The 21,772-nt window shown below is 42.0% G+C and overlaps 3 protein-coding genes across 6 annotated transcripts; 2 read left to right on the forward strand and 1 right to left on the reverse strand.

Annotated features, from left to right (window-relative positions):
* Positions 1–977: 977 nt before the first annotated feature.
* Positions 978–6,260, reverse strand: MRPL32 (mitochondrial ribosomal protein L32). Its single transcript, XM_037385390.1, is given in 4 exon segments — positions 978–4,834; positions 4,837–4,995; positions 5,583–5,764; positions 6,027–6,260. Coding segments are annotated over 4 exon segments (561 nt in total). The 5' UTR covers positions 6,151–6,260; the 3' UTR covers positions 978–4,738.
* A 192-nt stretch (positions 6,261–6,452) lies between these two features.
* On the forward strand, positions 6,453–13,296 carry PSMA2 (proteasome 20S subunit alpha 2). The gene is made up of 8 exons (XM_037384877.1): positions 6,453–6,570; positions 8,855–8,931; positions 9,553–9,685; positions 10,106–10,228; positions 10,616–10,697; positions 11,782–11,855; positions 12,290–12,347; positions 12,430–13,296. The coding sequence occupies exons 1-8, from the start codon at positions 6,530–6,532 to the stop codon at positions 12,544–12,546; spliced, it is 705 nt and encodes a 234-aa protein (XP_037240774.1). The 5' UTR covers positions 6,453–6,529; the 3' UTR covers positions 12,547–13,296.
* A 348-nt stretch (positions 13,297–13,644) lies between these two features.
* C4H7orf25 (chromosome 4 C7orf25 homolog) lies at positions 13,645–18,871 on the forward strand. 4 transcript variants are annotated; one of them, XM_037384872.1, is made up of 2 exons: positions 13,645–14,754; positions 17,289–18,871. In XM_037384872.1, the coding sequence occupies exons 1-2, from the start codon at positions 14,627–14,629 to the stop codon at positions 18,571–18,573; spliced, it is 1,413 nt and encodes a 470-aa protein (XP_037240769.1). In that variant the 5' UTR covers positions 13,645–14,626; the 3' UTR covers positions 18,574–18,871. The 4 variants fall into 4 exon arrangements, with proteins under 4 accessions (XP_037240769.1, XP_037240771.1, XP_037240770.1 ...); XM_037384874.1 differs by having other exon boundaries at positions 14,655–14,994; XM_037384873.1 differs by lacking the exon at positions 13,645–14,754 and adding an exon at positions 15,085–15,206.
* The last annotated feature ends 2,901 nt before the right edge of the window (positions 18,872–21,772 follow it).

Below are 21,772 nucleotides of genomic sequence, written 5' to 3' on the forward strand. Positions count from 1 at the left end.
ATGTGCCTGTTCCTCTGGAGCCTCATGAGCTGGTCTCAAGTTTAGGACACATAAAGGATTAATCATGCTTATACCCAGGTCCTGTTAGACAGAACGCTTCCATATGCTCGTGTAGTGAGAACAACTCCATCCGAACCACCTTCTATCGTGCAGAGAAAAGTCTGTGCCCTTTCAAGAAATCAAGGGAAAGGGTCAGATGCTTGTGTATTTGGATGATCAGGACACACTAACTATACCCCAAGTTTTCAGAATCATAGCATTGGCTTAAAAGGTATCACACTTAAAATAGTAATAATATAGGAACGGTTTTCTGCCTAGTGATTTTCCAAGTCTTTGCTTCCTTGTCTTTGACCCACCATCTTAGAATGAGGAAAGCTGCTTTATTAAAAAAAAAAATAATTCAAAAAAATCATGTGATCCAGGAGTGAGGCTTTAGATAAATTCGTGACAAATACTGGATGTTGATAATGCCACAAAAGCTTTTGGTTTGGGTCTTCTGCTCCAGAGCAATTTCAGTTTTGCTTTTCGTATGTTTCTCCAGCACATTCAATATTAAATGAATCCTATACCCTTTCTTCTAAATATGTATATTGTCCTCAACCAGGGGAAACTGATATATAGGATATTTGAAAGGAATTAAAGTATCAACTGATTAGACTCAACTTACTATATCAATTAAATGCAATCTTACTTTTCAGCTGTAAACCCAACCCAGCTGGTAACCAGCAGCAGTTTCACAGGTACATGCTCTGCATTAAAGAGATATATACTTGCACACATCCATATGTCCAGGGTTTCAGTACATTGGACCAAATTCTGCCTTGAATTATACTCCACCAACTTCAACAGAATTTCCAGAGTAAACAAAACTAGATCCATCACTGCTGCATAGCATACTTTATTCTCATTCCTTTCATTAATTTTCCTCCCATTTGGCCCCATTCTTAAAGTCCTTGGCAGGTAAAGAGTTAGGCCAATTATTTGGAAACAACTTTTATTTACTGATCCTCATTCGCTGTATAAATTACATAATGCAATCATGTCAAGTAAAAGAAGGATTTTTGCTAATATCTTATTTAAATACTAATTAAGAAGTAAGTTCTAAAGATGTATCTTTAGATACACTTTTATCACTGGTGCACTTGCAAAACATTTAAAAACTTTTATGGGGCACACAATCTTCTATTCCCTTCCGAGCAACTAATATTCATTTAGACACCACATTGGTCTTCTTTCCTTTCCACTTTGTGCCTGCTGTTTGCAAATTGATCCTTATGACTACAAATCCAAGGCAGTTACACATTGAAATTCATTGGAATGCCGCCAGACCTATTATTTGCAGGACTTTCTAGCTGCATAAATAAAATGTCAACTACCTGAATATACCAGGCATACCAAGCAGCATAGAAAGCCATCTGTAAAACAGATGTAAAAAGAGCTCCACTATCTTATTAGGGAAAAATGATAGGTACAAGTGCAGTTTCAAGTAATTGACCCAGCAAAGAGCAGAAGTGCATAAATATACAGAAAAGCCAGCACATAAGTTCTTAATATAGATCTGATTAAATTTAGCTGGGACAATGAATTACAATAGATTAGTTTATGTCCATAACAAGTGTAATATTTTTCTTTGTACTTTGCAAATTCGGTCTTTCTGCAGATTTTTGCTTACACAGGTGCAAATTCCTTGAATCTGACACTGTTTCCCATCTCACTAGTGATCTTTGCCTTTTGCTTTGCACCCACCAGAAAGCTATACTCCTCTGCCATCTAGTGCTTTAAAGAAGTATATTTTATATGAACTAACAGCTCTTGCTGGCATAGCGTGTTCAATAAGAATACATGAGGGCTGTGCAGAAACCCTTTATTAAAATTTCCTTGCTAAATGGGAGATTAAAGAGAAACTTAGTTTATCAGCCTCTATGGATATCATAATTGATCACCACCAGAGATCACCTCTATCACCGCAGATATTAGTAGAATACAAAATCGTTTAGCAACTGGCATTCTTGTGTTTTATGATGTTACATAATCTTCCTGGATCTTTCTAAAATATAAAATAAATTAATTTTTACATAAGATCATTATAGAAGAAAAGCATAATCAAATATAACGTGTATTTAATCATATGAAATTTTCAGACAAAACAGAATGGCTTTTTCAACTACTAGCAGCTTCCCAATGTATCAAAGTGAAGTTCCCAAGGTATGCCTTGGGATACTTTTTGTTTTTAAACAAACATACTTTTTGTTTTAAAATGGATTTTGGAGTATAGCACTTGTAACAACTAGCGTGCTTTTTGTTACCTTTACTTTACATTGTTTCAAAAGTGTATGTTTATATATTATCACTGTTGCAATCTGTACTTCTTTCAAAATTACACATAAACATTGTTTATTTCAAGTAACAGAGCATGCCACATATTGTAGAGGAATTCTGGACTTAACTATTATTTGTTAATAAAACGAAGCTATGAAAGTCAGCTTTCCTTTTCTTTTGAAAGGAACGTCATTCCCACTAAACTGTTCTGACTCTCATTGAAGATAATTCCTTTCTCAAAAAATTAACTGGTACTAGAACTGCACATACAAATCTTCAATATTTGTCAGTTCTAATTTTTCTTTTAGTGATCACAAATACCAGATATTTTACTTCCCCCCAGCCCCAATTACTCAGAAACCATTATGAAACATTACCAAGCATCTCCTTTTGTCCAGATTGCACAACTGCAGTACTAACATAAGCACTATGGCTGTCAAATGAATCATTACTTAACTGTGACCTGGCAAGTATCTTAAAATTTCTAGTGTTGACACAACCTAACTTCACTCATGTTTCATAAGAACTCTATTTGTAAAGCATCTTCATTGCTTCACTGATCCTGTAACTCGGTAAACTAATGCAATATACTACCAATTATAATTATTACTCCATTAGCAGAAAGCACATGTCCTCTCTCATAGAGAAAAATAATTTTCTTCTTTTCTTTAAATAATACTTCTGTTTTACTGAGAAATTAATTTATGACTCTCAACATCCCAGACTAATTTAGATTATTTCTCTACAGAACCTTTGTCAAAAAAAAACCCCAACAAACTAAGACAGTAAGGTGTAACTGGTCCTATGATATATGGACAATGAAACAAAAAAACCCCACCTCTCCCTGAAATACAGACACACCTTTCCCTCTGGAAAAAATATCTGCCTTATTGCTTGGCTAACCTCACCTCCAACATGTCACTCTCATGCCATGCAGCTGTCAAAAGTAAGCTTTCCACTCCGCATCCTGCTTGCCACCTTTTTTTGGCTTCAGTTCTGAACAAGTGTAAAACAGATACAACTGGAATAAATCCTGGTTTGGACAAATCAAAAGAGCTTATATTGTTTGCTTGGACACTATCAATTAAATGGCATCAATTTACACTTAGCAGCTTTCATTGTTCCTTTAGACTACAGAAGAAATGTAACATCTCCACTAACATCTATTCCCACCAGTTATGTTTCAGAACATGGAATCCAGAGCAAGCAACACAGAAGTGCATCATTAAAGCACACACAAGCCCCATCCTTGAGCAGGCATAATTGGCTCACCCACATACAAACAAAGGCTATTCCAGAAAGTGTGTTCCTGTGTCCTTCACTTTCATGTTCCCATTCACAGTGCCACTTTTTGGACCCTCACACAAGCCAAGCTACAGGGAGGTACCCACTAAACACCAAGCTGTAGAAAGCCAGGGATCAGTTCTCTGTAAGCATAGCTCCCCAAACAAGGCCAGCACAAGGAGCAGATACACTCAAGTGCCTAAGAGACACAGAGGCAACATAGCCAGGGTTAGGGGCACGCTTGCATTTTTTGGCAGGAAATAGCTGAGCCATAATATCCAACAGTACTGTTTATGTATGTAAGTCCCAACCTAAAATTCAAAACAGTCTTAAATGCAACAGTGAAAATCCCCAGCTAGATGCTGTAACCATACCACTGAAGTACCAATGGACATTAGAGGGCACAGCTGCCCTCTTTCTGCAGAAGACTGAAGACACGCAGGAACTGCTCACTGTTCTTTGCAGTTTTCCAAGCACACACAGACCACCCAGACTACTTAATGGCAATGGCTGCGAAGGATCAGCTTTGACTCTTCTCAAATCTACAGATTTTCCATCCAAAATTTTGATTTGCTACTTTGCCCAAGAAACCAAGGGCACTTTGAAGGGAGAAATCCAGGCAGATTCTGTAAGAGCCACGGAAATAACCAGACAACTGTATCTTTCCTTGTAAATATCTTTTGTATCTAATCCATATTGGGTTTGAACTTTATTCCCCCTCTCCCAAAAAGCAGCAGCCAAAATCAGAAAGCAGGCTTCCTTAAACTTAACATACCTTTTTCCCCTTTTTCCTTTGTTTTCCCTTTGTTACAGAAGTGTTATTCACACCTAAAACCAGCATAGAACCATTAGCATACAAATTACTCAGTGTACTGTATGCAGAAGTCCAAACCCAATGCAGAACCTGATTTCTCTTCAACTGTTGGCGGCTATGATGTATCACTGAGACGTAATTCCCACTGCATGCTATAGAAACAACACCTGACGGCAAATTTCTATGGCATGACATGATTTCAAGCAGGCTTTCCAAAAGTTCATAGGGTTTCTGTATCAACACTGAATGAGGAAAACATTCTTTAAAATCATGATCTTTCCTGCTGTGGCAACTGGTTTTGTTAGCATTAGGTCTATAGCATTAATTTTGAACAAACCAAGACAGATGCTTCCTGGCTCTTTCAACGATCCGCTTGCCTTCATCTTTTTCTGTGGGCTTTTCTCCATCATAAAGGACTCTGTTGTCTCTACAGTTGGAGCACTAAATGGTCCTCATTCCTTTTTACACATTTCCAGCCGTATCTGTTGAGTTTCTTCTTTGACCTTTGCATAACAGTAGCCACACAGGACATGTTTCTGTTTCAAGTTTCCACACTCAGGACAAACATCTATGTTCCTCTAAAAAAAGACAGTGGAAAGAGGAAATTATGTAATTTGAACAATGGAAATGAAAGACACAGGGAACAATCACAAACTACTAAAAATGTTAAATGAAATACGAGAAAAATTCAATTGTCTTTTCAAAATGTATTCTTCCTTGTAAAATATATTTTCTGTAATGTATTGCTATGCCAAATGCTTACTACTAAAAATAGCCTATGAAGTCAATACCTAAATCATTATGCCTAATCTGGAAGAATAAAGACCTAACAACTCAGATGCACAGAAAGTACAGAACTTTTCCATTTATACTAGCTGTTTAGCTAAAATTCACATGTTGTTGGCTTACACCTGAACTGTCACTGTTTATTTAACCACAGACCACTGTCACGCATGATGAACGTACCTGTTACAAAGTATTCTGACGATTACAATGTCTCTTAAGTTTATTTATAAACAAATTCCAGAAAGCTTTTTCTGTTCAGTATTGATCACTGTAAGATGAACAATGATTAGCATAAATCTTACTCCAGCATGCTTACTTGCCATTAAGAAAATTACTTGCAGTGAGTAAGGTGGCAAGCCTGCAGAAATTTGGTGATTACCTTTACTTTTATAAGCTTAGGGGTGTTTCTTCACCTGCAGCGATTCACTTCAATGGTGTGCCGCGACTTTGGCGCCGCCATCCACAAGATGCTATCCAACAGGCTTGGCGCCTCATTACTTTCACTGGTGTCATTTACCGGTTGTGGAAGAAAAGCTGGAGCTTGGAGAGCTAGTGCTGGTCCTGAAGGAAAAAGAAAAGCTAATTCATTACAGGCAAGCCCCATTTTCGCCTGCAACCGCGGAAATAAGACACAGATGCAACTGACACTCCCAAAGTGAGGAGGTAAGAGCAGCCAGCGACGCTTCCCACCCTATCCCCTCACTATCCCCAGGGCGTGTGCTTTCCTGCTCCAGCCCCCCTGCCTCAGCCGTTAAACGGTAAAGATGAGTCCCGTGGCCCCGACACCGCCCTCCTTCAGACGAGAGAACAGGCCGATACCTACCCCAGGGCGGGCTCTGGCTCCTGCAGAAACTCGGCAAGAGGCCATGTTCCAGCTGTCCCCAGCAGCGCTGAAGGAGACCACGAAGCCGCGGCAGGGGAGAAAAAAACATCACCTGAACCACCATAGCCCCTCAGAGCACCGCCAAAGCCTCAGAGGAGCACTGAGCATGCGCACCTGTCGCTGAGCCTTCTGGGAAACCGCGAGCCCGGCGCTCCTCGCAGCGCTGCAGGGACGCGGACCGGGACTTCAAGTCCCAGCATGCCCCTCGCTGCCAGGAGGGCACGGCAGCGCAGGGGCACACCGAGGACTTCAACTCCCAGCATGCCTCACTGCATGCCTCTTGGCCAATCGCGCCCCTTGCTGGCCCGGCGCCGTTCCAGGCATGCTCCGCCGTTCGCCACCTTCTCGCCAATCAGCGGACGAGCTGTGTCCTCGTGCCGGAAGCGGGGGGAGCGGCTGCGCCTCCGCAACGGGGGCGGGAGCGGGGAGCAGAGCCTTCTAAAATGGCGGAGCGCGGCTACAGCTTCTCCCTCACTACGTTCAGGTACGCGGGGCGGCGGGAGAAAGCTGTAGGCCCGGGCTCTCGGCGGGCGGGCAGGCTGGCGGGGGAGGGCGGCGCACAGCCTCCGTGTGGAGCGCTTTCCGGCGGTGGGGCGGGACGGAGCGGGGACTTTGCAGAGTCATCGTGGAGCCGGGCCTGCGAGCGTGGGGGGCCGCGGGGCTTGGGCGTGGGGAAAGCGGTGGGGAGCGGGCGGCTTCGCCTGAGGGGGGCATGCACCTTTCAGGGGGCTTCGTGAGCTGAACGGTCGCGGGCGCAAGTGGGGGCAGGGGCTGGAGTTGAGGTGAGAGTGCCGGGCCCGCCTCATCTCCACCGCTGACTTCGGGCCCAAGTGCGGCTGCTGCTCGTTGCTGTAAGTCACAGTCACTGTGGGGCAGCCTCAGGTCGGTCCCCTCACTGGTGGCGCCTGGTGCTTGGTGAAACAGTTTAGGGAACTTAGGGTTCCCTCCCCTCCCATGCTTTAGGCTGGGTCATAATTCTGAGCTAATTGGAAGTGCGTGGTGGTAGCTGAGCTATGGTATTTTGAGAGCTTGCTTCAGAATACACCTTGCAGACATGGGAATGAAAGAAGCCTACAGATGAGTTTTAACTAATTTATTTCCCTTCCTGCTGCCCTTTGCAGGCAGTGCTCACCTTGCACTTTATCTTGTGCACAGCCTGCATGTGGGATGATTGCACGCACAGAATGAATATGCTACTGGAGTGGTACCTATTGAAGTGTTGCTCTAATACATATGCTTAAGATTAATTCAGAGAAAAATACTTTCCATTCTTTTTTTGACTAACTATTAAGCTATCCAGAATTACATTATAGCTATACATAGAAAAACTGAATGCAAGAATCTTTGTGCTGTTTTAGGTAAAGCGTCCCCTTAATCTCAGAGGAGAGTAACGCTCTGTAATTGCGAAGTAGATTACAAAAGGCTTGTTGATGTTAAGCAATTGAAGCAGTGCACAATCTAAAATGAGGAAAAGAATCTTCTTAGTGGATGGATGCAGCTGAACACACTGCTTTACTTACATGGGTTGAATTCATTTGTTCTTGGAAATGGTTTCCTAAGGGAGTTACAAACATTTTGTACTGTATGGAAACAGTACGTGCTCTGAAACATGAAACCATTTGATTTTATACTCACATGGAAGAGAATACACTTCTTTATGCTTTCCCTCATTCACCTGTTCCTTGTACTAATAATTATTTATTTTAGCTTGTACTTACTTTTAAAATATTTTGCTGATGTTTTGTATATTTTAATTACTGGCATAGAAAACTATGGCTATGGTTTGTTAGTGTTTTGTAGCAGAGAAGATAGAATTAATACTTTGTCACCTTTATACACTGTTTATTCAGTAATATAAATATTCAGTGTATAAGTAACTATACTAATTGATTATTGCTTGCTTGCTTTTTTCTAACTCTTCTAAGCACTGAATTATGTAACTTTCTATTTTACTTCTGCACCTATTAACAGCAGTGTCTCAAATACAGCCCGGAGAATAGATCCCACTTGCAAAATCACTTGTCCAGTGAATACTGCTCTGTGCTGTCCTTTTCCCTGGGGATCAAGAATGGACCCCTTGATCCCCCTCATTCTGAATGAGTCAGTTTGTTAGGCTGATACTGGCTGCTCTGTTCTGATGACTCTGCACCCATTACTAGAACAACACAGATCATTAAAACAAAATGCCCGCGGATGGAACGGGAGCTGTTTCTATCTTGTGCCATTGACCTGGTCTGTGCTTATCAGGCAAAAAGAGTAGCTGTTTTCCTTGTATCTTTCAGCAGTGGGCATCACTGTCTTGAAAACTTCTGCAAATCATACCATGTGTATGTATGGTATATACCATACCAAATGTAATGCCATTTCAGTAGAAAGTCACGAGACACTTTGAAGATTTTCCCTACTGAGTGGAAAACTTGTTTAAAGTGGTGTAGTGCTGGAGAACAGACATGCCCTTCAACCTGCATCCCAGTCACTGCTCCTGATCTGAGACACATTAGCTTTCATCAGGATTGTAGGCAGGTGCTGTATGAGTATCCCAGTAGTACTGTGTGGCAGTGAGTTCTGTGCTGAACCGGTCTAGTTCCTTTAGAAACTGTTATGAATCTTCAGACTTGCAGGGTTTTAGTTGGTGGTTTGTTTTAAATCTGATTAGAATACGCTGATACTAGGTGTAAAGCAGCTTAGAGAAACAAGTTAGCATCAGAAAAGTCATGGGAAAGATTTGAGCATGTCAGAATTGTTTACTTTTGCATTTTCCTTTCTAGTCCCTCTGGAAAGCTTGTTCAGATTGAATATGCTTTAGCTGCAGTGGCTGCAGGAGCTCCATCGGTTGGGATTAAAGGTATGTTCAGAAAATAACTTCTTTAGCAAAGGATTCAGGATTCTGAGTATCGTTGGAGAGAACTAAAATAGTTTCGATGATGCACTGGGTCTTTGTTCATTTTGCCTTCTATTGCATATTTTTTTCTTTCAGTGGGTTTTCATTTGTTATAGTGGGTTTAATTTTATTTTTTTTCTTCTGCAACTCAATAAGAGGGAAGGAAGCATAGAGCTTCATGCTAGGAGAAGAGAATTGTGTGGGTGATTTTGGAGACAGTCAACTGTTAGAAGTAGACATCTTTTTTTTTTTTCTTTAATGTTCCTGTCTCTTAACTAAGTCCAACTGTGTGTCCATATATATAAAAATTACACAAAGTTAATTCAGCTGCTCAGTTATGAATATGTGCTTTAGAATCTTTAGAATGGGGTTTTGGGAGCTGTATGATTATTTAAAATTACAAACGAAGTGTTGAATGGATTCATCAAAGTATCTCTGTTTAATGTGGTTGTAAACTTGAAGGGTTTTTTAAAAAGGGAGAAGAAAAATTCTTTACAGTCAGATAAATTTATTCTGTGTTTTGAGTGCTTTCCATAATTTTAGTTTAATACTAAAAAGAATTTCAAAAATCTTGTTCCTTTCCAGCTGCAAATGGAGTGGTATTGGCAACTGAGAAGAAGCAGAAGTCTATCCTTTATGATGAAAGGAGTGTCCACAAAGTAGAACCAATTACCAAACATATAGGTTTAGTGTACAGCGGTATGGGTCCAGATTATAGGTATTACAAAATTTTGTTTGGTCACCATTTAGATACATTTTCATGCAAGAAATGTAAGAAACAGAAACAGATGGCAATTAGCTGTTTCGTTCTAAACATATGGCATAATATTATATTGTACTTCAATGTATATAAATTCCACTTTAAGTTTTTCCTTATAATTCAATACCTTGTCAAATAACCTTATATCTAAAGTGAGTAGGGAATGAACAGCAGTGTAATTCAACTGTAGTTTCAGTTTTAAGTATTTCAGAGATTACACGGTTGATAAAGATAACCCAGCACAGTCTGTGTTTTCTTACGTTGTTGTTATACCAGATATATCAACTCCTTAGGACAGTATTTATTACGAGTTTTCAGTTTGAGTTGTAACAACTAGTTGGAATTTCTTTGACATGCTAATTTTGTCTTTGTTTTTAGAGTACTTGTGCACAGAGCTCGGAAGCTGGCCCAGCAATATTATTTGGTTTATCATGAGCCCATTCCAACAGCTCAGCTAGTACAGAGAATTGCTTCTGTGATGCAGGAGTACACACAATCTGGGTATGTAGTTTTCTGAATTTTGAAGTTTCTTAGAAAGATAACATTGAAATGTAATGCATAACAACTACCTAGCGATTCCATTTTTTTGTGTCAAAGAGGCAGTTAGTTTTTCAATGGAAAGAGTGTCCACAAAAAGCAGGCTGGTGAGAGGACTGCTGGCAGCAGGTGAGATAGGGTCTTCATATCTTGCAAACACACATCAGACCAGGCAGCGTGCTTTTGGATTTGTACTGTTGGTTGCCTAGTCAGTCATTCCTGATCACAGCTCTGGGCTGGAGGGAAGGTTAATGCATCCAAAATAATTCAGTCACCTTTGGGTTTCACTGAATGAATTTCACACAACAGCTGTGTTTTTTCAGTTTGAGGTTTTTTTTTTTTTGCTTGTAGTGGTGTTCGTCCGTTTGGTGTATCACTGCTAATATGTGGCTGGAATGAAGGGCGGCCCTATTTATTTCAGTCAGATCCATCCGTAAGTATCTTACGTTTGTAAATTCTGCTGCTTTTATAAAACATCTAAATCGTTATATGTGCTCCTGAAATACTTTCTGTGTAAGAATGCAGGGCTAGAACAAAAGATCCCTTAACATCAGAAGTCAGAATGAGCCATTTCAGTAGGTGCTTGGAGCAAGCCTGGATCTGTAGGTGCCTACATGTTCCTGTCCTGTTTGAGGGATGGCATCTGTTTTTGCAGGGTATCACCACCCTTTTTCATGCCTTCCCACTTAGTTGGTAGTGCCAGTAAGAGTGGCACTGCAGGTGCAGCAGGTACCAGGAAAAAAAATTGACTGCTTATGCTGCTCAAATAGTCATTCCCTAAACTGGGTGGAAGCTATGCCAAATTCTGTTGCATTGTGAAATCTAATGCATATGCTTTAAATTAACCACTGTAATTAAATACTAAGTGACTTGCACTGCATATCTGAAAAACTATCCTTTGATGCATGTGTGAGTTGTAATACTTTACATCTGACAGAAAATGTGGTTATTGTAGTGATCATTGATAAGCTTCAGAAATTTGAATTATTACCTGGTGCTGAAATGTAAAAAGCAAAATGCAGGTGCCCTGTGTAAGGCAGCTTGATTGAGGCATAGAGCTGCTGATGGCCTTCATGCCAGAGGAAAGAATTGGTGGCTAAATAGCCTAGTAGTACCTAAGATAAATCAGATGGCTGATTTGGAGCAAGTTGTTTACAGTACTTAATCTTAAAAAAAATATAAGGGGTGAACCTGAGGAAAGATCTGACTGTGTTCATTCTCAAGGGCAAACGTACTATTTCTGTTTAAGTAATCCCAAATCAAAACTATGCTAATAACTTACTAAATTAATTTTTCAAAGTAGTGAGAGGATGAAAACAGGTGGAACCCTGTACAAATGTTTTGTGAATTTTCACAACATATGTTTCCATATCAAATTAGTCTGAATGTGATCCAAAAGTCTCCTATATTCTCTGAACATTGTGTGTTCATAATTGCTTCCATACTTTTTACCAAGTAACTGAATACATGTCTGACCAAGTCATGCAGAACAATTCAATGGATTATTGCTTTTACAGGGAGCTTACTTTGCGTGGAAAGCAACAGCGATGGGCAAAAACTACGTCAATGGGAAAACATTCCTTGAGAAAAGGTAATATATTTGATACTTGTCGGGAAGGATACTCTGTTTTGTTCAGGTTCCATGTTAAAACTGCAAAAAAATGCACACTTTTAAAACTTTGTTCTGATAATCTTAAAATACTTAAGATAAGATGCTTCCAGTTTCTTATTTATACATGCACAGGAAATCTGTTGTATTTAAACTCAAACTTCTGTGTTTATAGAGAATTATTTCAGTGCAATAAACACTATATTAAACATACTTGCAAAAATATTGTTCTGTACAGTAGTGACACTTTTCAGATTTCAAATATGTTATTCAAATAACGTTGACTATTAATTTCACAGTGCTTACAAATAATATTTGTATAAGAAATAGAAGATTTTAGTAGTGTTTGGGTTTTTAGAAACTCCAGGTTTATTAGGATTTGGAAACATAGTTGTCCCATGAACTTCTAATTACAGATACAATGAAGATCTGGAGCTTGAAGATGCCATTCATACAGCTATCTTAACACTAAAGGTTAGCAAAATACTTGAGAAGTAAGTTCATTACTCTTATGACATCACTGATATGATTCACTGAACAGTTTTTTCTTTAATAGGAGAGCTTTGAAGGGCAAATGACAGAAGACAACATTGAAGTCGGCATCTGTAATGAAGCTGGTTTTAGGAGGCTAACTCCAACTGAGGTTAAGGACTACTTGGCTGCAATAGCCTAGTAGAAACCAGCAAGACTGTGTGATTCACACAAAGGTCTTTTTAATTTTGGCTACTTAAATGTTTTTGTTTGCAGTTTTTGCATATGTATTTGTACATGGTTTGTCTGAGAGATTTTTTTAAATATCATGGATGCAAATGCAACAGTCCTAATACATGGAATCTTATTACAGGTAATTCCCTTGATACATGGAATCTTTGTACACAAAATGCTGTACAAAATGTAAAATTATAATGACAGCTTGAAAAAGGCTAAAGAATAAAATTTGAAGGCCACAGTTCTGGGGGAAGGTGTGTCTGTGTCTCTCTAATCACAGCTTGTTTATCTGCAAAAAGCTGAGACTTCAGTATCTTTATTGTTGAGGAAACAGAATCTTCCACATACAGCCATGATAAACTCATGTTAGACCTTCTTTTAAAGAATTTAAATGTTGAGTGGACAGGATAATTTTTTCACTTTGGAATATTGTTTAAATGTTAAGTAACTTCCAAAACCGGTGTTATCTGGTGTTACAGATCATGTACTTTCACAAAGAGGCAGAACCATTTCAGTGTGACCTGTCATCTATCTACTGGAGCATCTCTGCTCTGTCTTTGTGTCTCAAGAACTTGTTTTCTACTGCATTATTTTTGTGGCCCTAGAAATTGCACTTTTCCAACCCTGAAATATTGTTAGAAATAATGGAAGTAATAACTGAAAACTAAATTTATTTATCACAGTCAATAAAAATTCAACAGGAGTTACAAAGCAAGATGAGAATATATAATGTAATTACTTTATCCCTTGAATTGTGCTGAAGTATTTTCCAACTTGCAAGGTAACCCTAAAGGTGCAGTAATGAACAGAACACTTAATGTGTGGGTGTTTGTATCAATACATTTGTTACATGTGTAGAGTAATTCAGGCTATATTGATACACAAAACTTACTGCAAAAGAAACAGAATAAATATATGTACTATTTTCAGCAGAAATCTGTTTTTTAAAAGCAGGCTTTTAACAGTTCTACTGTTTGCTGATTTTATTTTCTTTTAAAGCAGTCAATAATGAACTGGGAGTAATAGCTGGATCACTCTGCTTGTAGTTAAGGTTAAGCAGGTATGGGAGCAGCCTGACAGGTTACATGGTAGCCAGCTGTAGTTATGTAGTTAGTCTGTAGTAAGCAGTGTATAAGCTAATTGATCTGTTCTTTTCAGTGTCTGTTGTCTGATGTTTTATGTTACCATTAGATAAGAATTTCTGACACTTGCCATAAATGAAGTTTTTTTCTTAATGTCAGAAATAAAAGCTATGTCCAAACAATGCATTAAGATACACTCCAGATCACTTTTCGAGTATTTTACTCTGAAAACCAGTTCATGCTCTGATTCTTCTAGAGAAACAGCTAGGAGTTGAAACTGGAGAATTTTATATTGCTACATCTTCAATTTAGAAAATTTATACCCATTTGTTTTTTAATGCTATATAAATATTTAAAGGAGTTTTCTATATGAGAAAATGTAGGTTATGTACTTCAGAAAATGGTTATGTCAATTGCTTAGAATAGTAACTACATTGTATCTAGTACTTAAAGGGAGCCTTTAAACTGCAAGGAACTAACTTACATCTCTTCAAAATCCTTGGGATTTAAGTAAATAGTAATTTTAATTTGGAAATGTATTTCTCACTTCAGCAGTGAGAGATACTAGTGCAATGAAGTAACAAACTGATGTTGCGGTCATTTTCAAAAAGTGCAGTTCTTTTTTTTAGCTATACGATGCTAGCTTTGTATTTTATAAAATCACTGCATGAAGTGTGGCAGGTGGGGAATAAAGCTGACAAATACAGTTCATTTATGAGAAACAACAAATTACAAAAGCTTGATTACTTCAGCTGGCCATCAAGTAGGACTTTGCCTTGTTTATCTTGTTCCTAATGCAGTCAGCTGGAAAAAGAGACACTGGTCACTTAAAGGAGGTAATGTTCTTGATTTGCATCTTGATCTGCTAGGAGGAACTCAGGGCAGGGACGCTTAAGAGAACAGAATTTCCTTGGGCTTTATTTAACTAGTAGGATCGGGATCTGGGAGCAGTATCACTATGCCATGCGGTTCATTCTTTCAGTAGGTTCCAATACGACAGAAGGAAGAAGTGCAGGTTTGTACTTGATTTGGCTACTGTCGCTTCGCAGGTGGTGTGCAGTCATCGGGACAAGCAGAGAGAGTTCCTGGCGGTAGCACCGGTGGCCAGCTGCGGCTAGGCGGAGGAAGGGGAGCCTGGCCGGGAGCAGCGCTGCAGCGGGGGGAGGCCGGAGGCCGCGGGGATGCAGTAACGCACGGCGGGCACCGGCTCGCCTTTGGCGCCGGATGGTGTCAGGGCCCGATGTTACCTGAACTTTGCGGACCCAACGCGCCGTGGTTTTTTCTGCCCAGCTGGAAGTTAAAGCCCGAGGCTGGCAGGTCTCCGGCCTCAGGTAATGTCCTTGCTCCTTAAAGGCTTGTCGGTATGAAATACACGTGTTTAGTTGAGGCCCCGCGCCGGGGAGGGCTGGGGCCGGCGCCGGCGGCGAGGCGGGTGCGGCGCTGTCCCCGCCCGGCGGCCCCGCGGGAGGTGCTGGGCCGGGCCGAACCGCGCCGGCCTGGGGCTCCTGCCGCTATTCGGGGCGCAGGTGGCCGCCGCCGGGCTGTAAGTACGGGCTGCGGGTACCGGGGAGGGAGCGGGGCTCGGGAGCGCCCGGAGAGGTGCTGGTAGCGCCCCGGGGGTGTCTGGCGAGGGGGAGTCTTGGCGGCTGGTAGCGCCCCGGGGGTGCCTGCGGAGGGGGGGCAGCCCGCCGAGTCCCGCTGCCGCCCTGCCGGGGAAGGCGTGTGGGCTGAGGGCAACGCGCCGGGGCCGGCCGCCGAGGGTCCGCCCGCATCGCCGGGACGGGCCTGGGGCAAGCGCCGAGGGCACCCTGCCCTCACCTAAGATGGCGCCGCGGCCTCCCCGGTGCCGCTCTCACGTGATGGCGGAGCGGTGGGAAGGGGCGGGGCAGCGTGCGGGTATGGGCGGGAGGGGCGGCGGTCGCCGCCGAGGGGAGGTGCGGGCCCGCGGGGTAGCGCAGGGGATGAGGGGCCGGGGCTGGGCCTGGGCCTGGGCCTGGGCCGAGGCGAGCGGGCTGGCGGGCTCCGTATAACAGCGAGCGTTTGTGTTAGGGCCTTCGTCCCTCCCCCCCTTCATCTGAAGGAGTAGTTCCTCTTCTGAGGCTTTGTGCTTGGTAGTGAGGCCCCCTCGCAGTTGTGCTGAAGTAATAGTTGGGCTTGTGGGTTTCTTCCTTACTTCCATTGAAAAACTGGAAGCAAGCTTTGTCTTGAAGACTTTTTATGTGTGTAGAAATTGAAAGTGTTGTGGTGAGAGGTGCCAAAGCAGTAACCGCGGGGTTTTACTCGTTTTACGTATAAGAGTAAACCTGTGGCGATGGTGAGGACTCTGGAGGGAAGGGCTGATGCCAGTGGCTGCCCTGACCCAGGAGAGAGCCGGTGGGACATGTTGGAAGCCGTTAGGCTGCTTAGTTGAGAAGAAGGGGGAGATCTGGGGGATGCTGGGCCTTGACCATGCCAATAGCAGTTAATGCTGACTGTATTTGATCTTGTGCTTAATGCAAGGGTATTTTCAATTGCTTGAAGCTCCAGGCTGAGGGTTTGCACAGGCAGAGCCTGTGGTAGGACACAGGCCGCATGCTGTTGCTCCTTTTCAGCCCAAGATGTGTTTGTCTTTCCCTTTAATGCCAGTTTGCTTCAACACTCAGCTTGGGACAGGATTACAGGAGCATGTGTCTGTACTTGGGAGTCAAAATTGATTCATTTCACTGCTCATAGTGGCAGTTTACCGCCTGTCATAAAAAGTGGTAATTGTCTTCTGTGTGGTATTGAATCCTATATTTTTCAAAACCAGCCCACATTCAGTTAAGTAATTCCTATCATGCTTTTCTTAGGAATGCATACTAAAGTAATATGGATGCAAAGGAATAGTCTTAACTGGATGCAACACAGGAAATTTTTAGTAGAACTAGAAAACGCAGAGGTTTCTAGATCCTCCTGGCTCTAGAATTATGAATCGTAGTCTGTTATGATGCTGTGTGTTGTTGAAACTTTGCCAGGAGGTTGTTAGGGGCTCGTTCACTGAGTTGTGCAGGGTAGGTTGGAAGCTGGAGAGGACAGATCTGTGCTGCCTGTAATTGTAAAATACAGTGGGCTTCCTCTATGCTGTGTTAAAATACTTGCTGGGAGCCAGACTTCACAGTTCTTATGTGTGCCTGTAAGCATGGTGGCTAGTTTTTATATGTTAATGGTAACTGTGGTGAGAGGGAGAGGCAAGATTTGCCTAAAGCATCAACAGGATTTCTAATTTTGCTCTGAATGGCAGCTTTTCCAAATGACCTGTGAGAGTTGCGGTCTTACTAAGTGACTAACTCGGTGAAGGGCTCACGTGTGTGTGCAAAAAGCAAAAAAATTACAAGGGGCGTGTGGAGACTTGAAAGCTGCTGTTCTCCCTTGCTGAGAACAGAGGTCTTCTGAGGCTGCAGGCTGGACCCCCAGAGGCAAAGGAAAGGAATTGAACTCTTCAGTGGAACTTGTGCTGAGGTTCCTGATGCTTGTGCTTTACAATAGTGGTAGCTATTGCACTAAATCTACTGCAAAGCTCCAGAGTATACTGTTGCAAAGACCTCTTTTGACTGTTTTTATTCTTGGTCATGCAATAACAGTTTTCTCTTTTGCTGTCACTTGGTAGGAATAATGTTTCCAACATGTCTGTGCAGTCGCTGCTTTGTGAAAGAATTGCTGTTGCCAAAGAATTGATCAAGAGAGCAGAAGCCCTTTCCAAGTCCCAGAAAAGGAAAGTGGAAGGTGGGGCAAAACTATGTGGCAAACTGAAGGCCGAATTAAACTTCTTACACAAGGTGGAGGCAGGGAAGGTGGCCATTAAAGAATCCCATCTGCAGAGTACAAACCTTACCCATCTCCAAGCCATTATTCAGTCAGCAGAGAACCTGGAGGACGTTGTCAGTGTCCTGCATGTCTTTACTTATGAGGACAGGTTTGGAGACAAACAGACACTGGTGGTAGATGTTGTTGCAAATGGAGGTCACACGTGGGTGAAGGCCATTGGTCGGAAGGCTGAGGCTCTGCATAACATCTGGTTGGGGAGAGGCCAGTATGGTGACAAAAGCATCATTGAGCAGGCAGAGGACTTCCTGCAGGCAAGCCATCAGCAGCCAGTGGAGTACAGCAATCCCCACATAATCTTTGCATTCTACAACAGCGTGTCCAGTCCTATGGCAGAGAGACTCAAGGAGATGGGAATATCTGTGCGAGGAGACGTTGTTGCTGTGAATTCACTGGCAGAGCCATCTACAGAAAACAAGCACCTTAGTGCCAGTGAATCAGATGAAGAAGGCCCTGAACTCCTGCAGGTGACCAGAGTAGACCGGGAGAATCTAGTGGCTAGCATTGCTTTTCCAACCCAGATCAAAGTAAACACGTGCAGTAGAGTTAACTTGGACATCACTACCTTAATAACCTATGTCTCTGCTCTGAGCTATGGTGGCTGCTACTTCATCTTCAAAGAAAAAGTGTTAACGGAGCAAGCAGCCCAGGAGAGGAAGGAGAGAGTCCTGCCTCAGCTGGAGGAGTTCATGGAGGGGAAAGAGCTCTTCGCCTGTGAATCTGCTGTCAGAGATTTTCAGTCCATCTTAGAAACACTGGGAGGACCTGGGGAGAAAGAGCGAGCTGCATTGCTTATTAAAAGAATTAATGTGGTGCCAGATCAGCCGTCTGACCGTGCCTTAGGACTAGTGGCTAGTTCAAAAATCAACAGCCGTTCTCTAACCATTTTTGGGACAGGAGACACTTTAAAAGCCATCACCATGACTGCAAACAGTGGTTTTGTGAGGGCAGCGGCTAACCAAGGTGTCAGGTTCAGTGTTTTTGTCCATCAGCCACGAGCATTGACAGAAAGCAAAGAATCTGTTGCCACACCTTTACCAAAGAGCTGCCCACCTGATAATGGACTGTAAGTCATTAAATGAGTTAGTCATTGAAATATTGCAGATGCTGCAGTGGAGGCATTGGAGAAATGAAAGAATCATAACAATACATTTTTGGGTGTGTATCAGTGAAAGCAGTAACTGTAGCAGCGGGAGGGCTCCTCAAGGGATTTGCAATAGCTTTACTTAATCCTTGGGTGGTTTTTTTTTTTGTTCAGCTGGCCATTAATTTATTCAGTAAGGTAATAAGATTTCAGAGAAAATTGTTAACTGGCTTGCAGTATATTAATTGTATCCATCCTGATTAAAAAAGTTCATTTAAAGCACAGTTGCTGTTGTGCCCTTGTCATTTTTGTCTTTTCCAAGAGATTAATTTCAGCACCTTAGAAGGGCTTCAGTGGAACTTAAATCTTTCTTTCACCAGTCCTATTCAACTGAATTGTTTGTTACCTTGTGTACAGACCTGTACCTCTTTGGGTATGCTGTTTTGTGAAGACGTGACTAGTAGCCGTGAATAGAAACCAAATTAAACCTTCCTTCTTTTACTGAAAGGAACCTCTGTGTACACCATGTTACGCTGTTACAACAGCTTTGAAATACCTGGAGAAAGCAGTTGAAATCAGAGTTTATTGGCACTAATATGTTGTGACTCTTGGGTGAAACTGGACAGCTGGCAGTAGCAGGCCAAGGAGGCAAACCTGCTTCCCTGTTCTCTTAGCAAGTGCAAAGTCTTGCTGGGTGCAAAACCTGTCTTGAGGCTTCGAGTAACAGAATCCTTCTGAACTGAGCCAGCATCCAGGTAGTTTTTGATATTAGTGAGCCCTCTGCGAAGGACTCATTGTGTAACTTGAATTTGGCTTGGTTGCTTGAGGATTACCTGAAACAGCCTCACAGAGGTCCTTTAGTGTTGGCATGGCGGTGGAGGAGGTTTGTGGGGCAGATTGTTAAATGGTAGTTTGCCCTATAGTAGAGAGAAGGTTTTTCACTGTTGTTGTAATTGCTGGTTTTACTTAAAAGTGTAGAATAATTTTTTTATTATTATTCACCCCCACAGGAGAGAGTTGCTGTTTTAGAAGTCTTTCTAATGTTTTCCTTTATGCTGTCATGATAGCACTTGCTATTTGATGTTAATTTGCATCAGGTTCCTAGTGGAAAATACTGAGGTGTCAGTGAACCTCTTGGCCCTGAGTGATATATTTTATCAGGTCAGTGAAAGAGATACCCACTGAATGTGTTATAGGCTGTTGTTCAAAAGGATAGCATCATTGTGCAGTTTATAGTTCAAGCAAAGAATGTTCTCCTGCCTCTTGCCACGCTGCTCTAAATTTCTTCCTGTAGTAGAAAGTAATTGTGGTGCTGCCCTTAGCTATAGTCTCTACCTATTTCTTTCTGTCTCCGGTACTCTGGTACACTCGACCGGTGTAAAGATACTGGCATGCCAGCAAAACCACTTTGCATGCCTCTTTCAGCTGAGTAAGCTTAACTCCAAGGAGCAAAAGCATACTTTTTGTTGGTATAACCTTTGCTCTGCTCTGTTCCTACTATGCCTGTAAGTTAACCTGTTAGGAGTTAACCAATATCCTCATGCTGCCTGTCTTTACTTGTAACTGTTTACAATGCAGAGGGCAGTCTGCTCTTCACCTGGCCCTCGTTTCTGCTAGTCACTGAGGTGGTTCATGGGGTTTGTTAATGTGGGTGGAACTGGATTTTGGTTTTTGCTGCTTCAGCATCCAGTCTTCTACCTGCCAGTTTCACAGTTCTCCCTTGGTGAGCTGTTCTAACAAAACCATCTAGCTATTTCCTACAGTCTTGACACAGTGTAACAAAACCTCATGGCAGGATACATCCCCCACTGTATCCATTAATTTTTCTGAAAGTTCTGAAGGGAAAAGGGGCCAACATAATGAAACAAAATAACTAATAAGTTGTCTGTGCTACAGAAACACAAGTCTGCCTTCGTAGTTAACAGTGCAAGCTCCGTCATACAGGAGCTTAGGGAGATAATTGCTTTATCGTGGCACGATGGATTTACCAGACCACAACCACAGATGTTGGTGAAATGTTACAGTGCTATAAACAGCTGGAAGGAGAGGTGCCTTTCATTTCTGCCATGAGAGCTCTTACTCTGGACATCACCCTGGGCACTTGTGTGATGTCTTTCCTTTGTGGTAGGTGTGGAAATACAGGTGGGAGAAGCTGTGGAGAATAAGAATGAAGTGTGTCTCTCAAAACTGTGTGTGTCTGGTACCAGAAGTCCTGAAGGAAGGTACAAGAAACCACCTAGTGAATAATTTATGAACAAACAACCTGGGTGAGAGGAGTCCTTTTTGTTTGCAATGCAGAGCTTTAAAAGCTGAGGTCCCAACAGGCAGCTTACTATTCATCACTGATTAAGCTGTTTTACAGTCTTACAGAACATACTTCAAGGTAAGTGCATGGTAACAGTGCACTTATGCATTGTAATTCATTATGGCCTTTTAAGAACTAATCCTTTGTATTTAGGCTACTTTTAATTTGCTTGCAGCCTTTCTGCCCCGATAAGGGTTTTGAACGAGTAAATAGGAGATAGCTGCTTCCTGCTACAACTCTGAGACTGTATCCCATTCAGTCCTCTTGAATAGCCTCTTGGGCACCCTCTAAAGAGGTTTCCCCAATCCAAGGATGAGGGGGCAGTGACCTGCGCTCTGACATGGTAGATGACCCAGAGAAAGGAGTGAAAAGCAAGTGACTTGTGTTTGCGTAGATTAGAAGTGAGTGAGCTCCACTTGCTGTATTTCTTCACTCCTGCTGCTGCAGAGCCAGCTGACTTGTTTTGTGTGACCATTAAGTGCTACTCTGTTTAAAAGCCTCTGTATCTGGAGCCATCATGTGATAATTTTTTTCATTACCAGTCATTTATGCCCAACACAGTATTAATTATTTAATCCATTTTCTTTCTTTTACTGATTTCTATGACCAAATAAGTGATATTTTAGGAATACAAAACTCTAGAAATTATCTCCATGCCAGTGTGCACCTTGAGAGGTTTTTTATGTGTCTCCCTGTTGCAATAAAAGTTCAGAACGTGGATTTTTATTTTTTAATGAAAAAGGTATTTTTACCTACAATGGTTTTCTGGCTTATTGGTCAAACAGGAGTGCAATGCTGACAGAGTGTAAGAATTGCTTGATAAGATGAAACCTGAAACTGAATGCTGACTTGGAACCAAAATGTGTTTTAATTGTCATAT

The sequence above is a fragment of the Falco rusticolus genome, chromosome 4 (genome assembly GCF_015220075.1).
Source record: "Falco rusticolus isolate bFalRus1 chromosome 4, bFalRus1.pri, whole genome shotgun sequence".
Taxonomy (NCBI): Eukaryota; Metazoa; Chordata; class Aves; order Falconiformes; family Falconidae; genus Falco; species Falco rusticolus.